General features: G+C 41.6%; 1 protein-coding gene across 2 annotated transcripts in view; it reads right to left on the bottom strand.

Annotated features, from left to right (window-relative positions):
- Positions 1-823: 823 nt before the first annotated feature.
- Positions 824-6,000, bottom strand: part of ano2b (anoctamin 2b) — a 66,259-nt gene continuing 61,082 nt past the window's right edge. For both annotated transcript variants that reach the window (XM_032589541.1, XM_032589542.1), the window contains 2 exons: positions 3,944-4,049; positions 824-2,796 (listed from right to left, as the gene is read on the bottom strand). In XM_032589541.1, coding sequence (XP_032445432.1) covers positions 2,440-2,796; positions 3,944-4,049 — 463 coding nt within the window. In that variant the 3' untranslated portion in view covers positions 824-2,439. The remainder of the gene's footprint in view (positions 2,797-3,943; positions 4,050-6,000) is intronic.

Raw genomic sequence — 6,000 nt, 5'->3', positions numbered from 1 at the left:
AGCAATAAAAACACTCTTGCAACGGCTCCAAAAGGCCTCGTGGACTGAACGCTGACGAGCGTCGCTGCCGTTCCGAAAAGCTTTCCCTTCACAATAGCTGCGGTATCTCTAGCGCTTACAGCTAAACTACGGCTTAGATTTCAGTTCCACTTTAACATACAACAACTATATTGTGTCATGTTTTTCTTCTCAAAACCACTGCTGTAAAAAATTTAGTTTATGGTTTGCTAGAGAACTCTTACTAAAAGCAACAGATGAACAGTGCCTTGCTAGTCTTTAAATGCCTTATGCTGTTCTACACTTGACATGTTAGAACCACCACCTTCAGAGTGCTTTAATGTGGTTTTATATGATAGACCAACACAGCGTAAGGTCATTTATGAAGTGAAAGAAATATAATATTTAAGTATAAAAAGAAAAATCACTCTCTAGATGTTGAGACACACCTTACAAGCCTTGCAGATAGATGGTTCTTTGGATAGTTTTGCTGGAGACAAACTATCTATTGTCTTGTCCTTGCAGGATCATGAGGGGGTCATCTTCAGCGGTCATTGGGGCAGAAGATGGAGTCCCCCTTAGATCAGTCTGGTCATTGCTTTCCAAAGCAATTCCACTCAATTCTCATCTCCCTTCAGTGTTTCTCCGATTGAGCTCGAATTATACAGATGAATTTCACTCGGGCCAATCAGCGAACAGAAGGACTTATGGACAAAGTTGATTTTAGAACTAGATTCTGCTTCTATAGGGCTGAAGCTTGGCAAATGAGGAAGTGGCAGCGGAGGAAGTGAACGACGCATCGAGCAATTAAAGTCGGAGCGAGACGAATGTTTAAGACATTTTATGCTGGCAAAGATGTCTTGGCATTACTCCCCACGGAGTTGTTTACAGCGCACACAATTTCCGGTAAGCTTGATCAAGCTAGAGCATTACATATATGTCACAGCCAAATGATAGCGACTGGGTAAAATGAGATCCAGTTGCTTAAAACTCCTCCAGCAAAGCTATTGTTTCCCAACAGTCGAGAGCCCAGACTCTCTGGACAAAGCGAAGTCCAGAACTAGGGCTGGCTTTTACCAGGCGAGTTCCCAGTACATCTCAGCGCAACACAAATGCACAGAACAAGGGAACCATGGACGCCCACACTCATACCTAAGGACAATTTAGATAAACTGATTAACTGAAGAGTTATGTTTCTGGACTGTGTGAGGAAGTAGGAGTACCCGGAGAGAATCTATGCTTGAACTGCGAGAGCATGCAAACTCAATGCAGAAAAACGTCTTCTTGCTCCAAGGAAACACAACAATGTGTCCTTTTCTTTCTTCCACTTCACGATCATGAACTGCTTTGTGTTGTTCTATCACATAAGATCCTAATAGACATTCAAATTTGTGGATGCGATGTGACAAAATGTGAAAAAAAACTCGAGGGGTGCGAATTCTTGGAAGAACCTGTGAAGCGTCTCTGAAGAATCGAAGACTTTGAAGTTCACCAACGCAACATAAAGGTCATCGGTCAGAACCCTGATCCAGGAGAACTCCACTGCTTCATTATAAAGGAATGTGGATGTAGTTTTTCTTTAATTTAGCATAAACACAGTGAGTGTAGTTCAGCTCTGTCTCATTCACAGGTGGCCGTCCTCGTGCATTATTGTCATGGTGAGTACAGCAAAAGTTCCTTATGGCTCAGAAGAGATTTTCAGCCTCACAGATCATGGAGTTCTGATACTACAGCTTAGAAGGAGGTGAACGGCACCAGAGTGTGCCATATTGGCATTTTCCCATTCCATCAGTACCTAGAGCGGGGCGGAAAGAACCAACCAGCAGCCGTCATCACCGGTCACGATCGGTTGGGTAAACCGCTTTTAAAGTTTTTTCTAATTTATAAAGAGAATTAAAAACAGTCCAGAAAATGTGGAATGTCATGAGAGCTACAAAATCTGTAAACAAAAATACACAAAGTAGGAAAATCACAGATCAGACAGCCCTAAAGTTTAAGCCACGATGTTCGTCAGTCTGTTGGTGGGTTAGTGTTTCCTATCGAAGCAGCCCGTCAGTTTGCAGTTCTTCCAGGGTCCTGATCACTTATTCGACCTAATATAGTAATTATTGCTTCTCTACGCTATGAAGCTCATGTGCCTCACTAAATAGTTTGTACGGAAAAAAATGACAACACTTTGTCAGGTGAACAGTCGTGCGAGTCGGAACAGCACACTCACACAGCCGTTCGTTCAGGGCTGACCGTTAAAGAGCCATACACTGAGGCCAGCAAGGACCAGTTTATACTTCTGCAGGAGACCTGTGATGACTTCACCACCGCACTACCGTGTCACACACACCAGGACACAAACGATACAGGTAACACACAGGAAAGGGCCGAGTTCGTTGGCTTACAGGCCCCGTTTAAGCTTAATCCACCCCGCCCCGATCGGGACGGAACGCGTCACACCGCCGTGTGCTTTGAGTTTGCGTTTTCTTTCCTGGGCAACGAAGACATCTTGTCGCTGAACTGACTGAAGCTGGCGGCCCTGCACCTCGCCCTCGGCCCCCCTCCGTCTCCGGCCGTGGGGCCCGAGGGCAGGGTGCTGTATTTGCCCAGAACGGGGAAGGCCTGGCCCGCCGTGGGCGACTGGCTGTTGGGCTTGACGAAGAGGCTCTGGATGAGCTGGAATTTCTCCTTCTCCTCCTGCAGAAACAGATCCACCAGGAGCTTCTTTTCCCGTTTGAGCTGCTCCACGATGGTCTTGGGGACGTCTGGGATCACCCAGGCAACCATGAGGCTGAGGAACATCACCAAGTTCTGGGAGGGAGAGGGAAGCATGGGTTAACATACAGTTGAAATGAGGTATTTACATAAACTGAACCTTTTTTCCTCATTAGCTGCGTTTCCATTGCAAATGTGCGCAAGACCTTGTCAATATTCCGCTAGTGTCGAAAGACCACAATTTGCAATTGTGTCACTGTTACATAAGAAACACAATTAAATCAAAGATGAATAAGTTTGTTCGCATGACAAGAAATGAAAAGCTGGAAGTCGTTGGCCTCATTCTCCAACCACTTCCTGTCGTTGTCTTCTTCGTGGTTTCTGCCAGCAGTAACGTCCGGTTGTTGATCATGTGACTCGTTTGATGCAAAAACAGTGTTTCCATTTCAGTTTTGCAAAGTAATCCAATTTCTATAGAAAACCCACCTCATCCTTGTGTCAAAACTTTTTAGCGAAAAATGTGAGTTCTCTTTAAAGGAAACATTGGCATGCTGGGTAAGGTCGCTCTGTTTCATTCTTAGAAGTTTTCTCTTATGGAAATTGTGTGATTTGGAATCAACAGCAGCCTTTTTATAAAACCCAGAATTGATGAAAGGATCTACAATTTCCATAGTAATTTCGCACACAGACGGTTGTTTACGGTAGGTAAGCTAATGGTGCACATCATGCTAACCGCTAACATAAGATGCTAAAGACAGTTTTATTCAACTCAATTCAATTAAAAATACTTCATTGATCCTGAGGGAAAATTAAATGTTGTTGCATCTCAAATTAATTCAAAATTCTTCAGAGTTATTATAGATCCGTAGACATATTTACACCCTGGTGACTTGGCTCTCATACACACAGTGTGACGTCGCCTCTGCAGATGGAAAGCCAGAAAAACAATGAGTCTTAAAGTGAAATTGGAGACTGTATCTCCATCTTGAAGTCCTGTAATAGTTTGGCAGAAAAAAAGTAAGCAGCCAAATATGTGCGAAAAGCATTCTAGAGTAATAAATCCACAACATTTAGCCTAACATTTGGTCGCCACATGTTTGCGTACCAGACAACAAAAGCTGTTTACTGTCTGTCTGAGATCATTTAGTGCATACGAGCACATTGTGAGCACATTAGCTATACGTGTTCTCTGAATTATTGCTGCGTGAATGGCAGGCATTAGGGGAACACAACAAACCCATACCTGGAACAAAATGACAAAGGCCAGTCTTGCAGACAGGACGGACCAGTACTGCTTGGAGAACTGGTACGCATCAGAAGACCAGGGGGGCTCCCTGTAGTCCTTGTACCTAAAACAAGAAACACAAACAAGTAGTACCTTTGTGTTTTTAAAACCCAGAGGGAAAGTAAGGTAGTAAATAAAATGAATAGAGCAGGAAACCCCAAACAGGCCACCGTCCTGTAAGACGTCTGGGCTCTAAACGCAGCCAACTTTATTTGCATTCTTCTCTTTCGTTTTCCTTGTTGTAAAATCATCTTCACGGTGCAGGCGAAAATAAACAGTAGACGACCTGAAGCGCATGCCAAGAAAGAGCCAACGCGCTCAGAGTGAAGAAGGGGGGGAAAAAAAGGGTGGAAAGGAAAAGAAGACGTCTGACGCCGACGGAGAGAGAGAAGAAAGAAATTCAAAGTAAAATGCTGCTTATCCACTTTAAGAAGATAAGAATAGTCAAAACTTTAAATCTAGAGATTACTATCTCTAGATTTAAAGAGATAGTAATCTCTTTAAACCTCTAGTAATCTCTAGATTACTAATCTAGAGATAGTAATCTAGAGATTACTATCTCTAGATTTCTCAATGGAATGCTTTCACTTTGAACACAAACATCTATGAGTTTTATGTCACTTATCCAAACACTTATCATGAAGTATTTACATTTCATGCAATGAAAAATGATTAAACAGGAACAAAAGACAAAACAGAGTAGTCGAGTGAAAACTGTATTTATAGCTCCAACAGGCTGTTCATCAGCTGACCAAAAGTTTAAGCTCCAGTCGGTTCATCTCTGCTGAGGACACAGCAGTTCAATGAAGAGAACTTTATCAATGGCAAAGGGAAATTTAACGTTGTAATTTCAACTAGGTTACTTGGTTCAAGCTACACGATAACCGGAGTGTAGTTGGCCGGTCGGTTAGACTCATGAGAGGAAATCTGAGGGACAAATACAGACTGGGCGGAAACAGAAAACCTGTTAGTTAGCACAGGTAAGCTAACACAGGACTGCTAAAACCACATGCTGCAAGCTAGCACGTTACATCTGAAAACAGACATATTGTGAAAAAAATAAGCCTGTTATTGGATCAGATTGGACTAGGACAGCTATAAACTAAAGGTAACGTCCTGAACACCTTCAGGACATTTGGAGCTGACGCCAAAGCTAGAGGTTTTTGAAATCTGAAATGCCGACTCATCTACTGCAAAAACACTAAATCTTACCAAGTATTTGTTTGGTCTAGTTTCTAGTGCAAATATCTTCGGAAACTTCTTTTTCTTTTTTATTAATACTCAGGAATTATTGACTTAAAACAAGCTCCTATATCTTGCTAAAAACTTACTTCTAAGTTAGTGTTGTTGCATTTCAAGTGCACTAAGATATTTGTAGTAGAAATTGACACGAATGCTTGGTAAGATTTTGTGTTTTTGCAATGTACCAATATTTTAATAGGAGCAGCACCAAATCAGTCCCTCGGCATGATGCTACCACCACCATGCTAGATAGTTGGTACAGCATTCTTGGTTTTTACCTCAAACTGCTTGAACTAGTGACCTTGGAATTAACAGCGTTTTAGAAACAGGCACCAATAACTTTCACTAACTGATGCAAACATATAATTCTATATGTTGACTTGATTTTCTCATTGTTTTGAGAGTCGCTTATTAAAATATTTAGGTAAATGTATGTATGTGGTTAAGCCTGTTAGCTTAATTTTGAGCCTATGTGATTATCAAAAAACCCCCCAATAAATTCAAACTTGTGCAGCCAGTTCTTGTTTGTTTTTATGTTCTTTTTAATCGCCGCACTGTTATGTTTACACATTAAAATATAAAACTGTCCAAAATAAGTCGAACCAGTAATAAATCAATGTGCATAACTGACCTGAGATATGTACAAGAGCTTTCGTTAGTGAAGACGAGGGTAAAAACAATCGCAATCATAAAAACATTAAGAAAGTAAGTTTATGTATGTATGAATGATGGCTGGAGAAGTAGAAACAAAACGTCTAGACTGTGTTTTAACA

The sequence above is a fragment of the Xiphophorus hellerii genome, chromosome 17 (assembly GCF_003331165.1).
Source record: "Xiphophorus hellerii strain 12219 chromosome 17, Xiphophorus_hellerii-4.1, whole genome shotgun sequence".
In the NCBI taxonomy this organism is placed as follows: Eukaryota; Metazoa; Chordata; class Actinopteri; order Cyprinodontiformes; family Poeciliidae; genus Xiphophorus; species Xiphophorus hellerii.
Note: the sequence above shows the minus strand (reverse complement) of the source record. Positions and strands in the feature narration are given on the sequence as shown.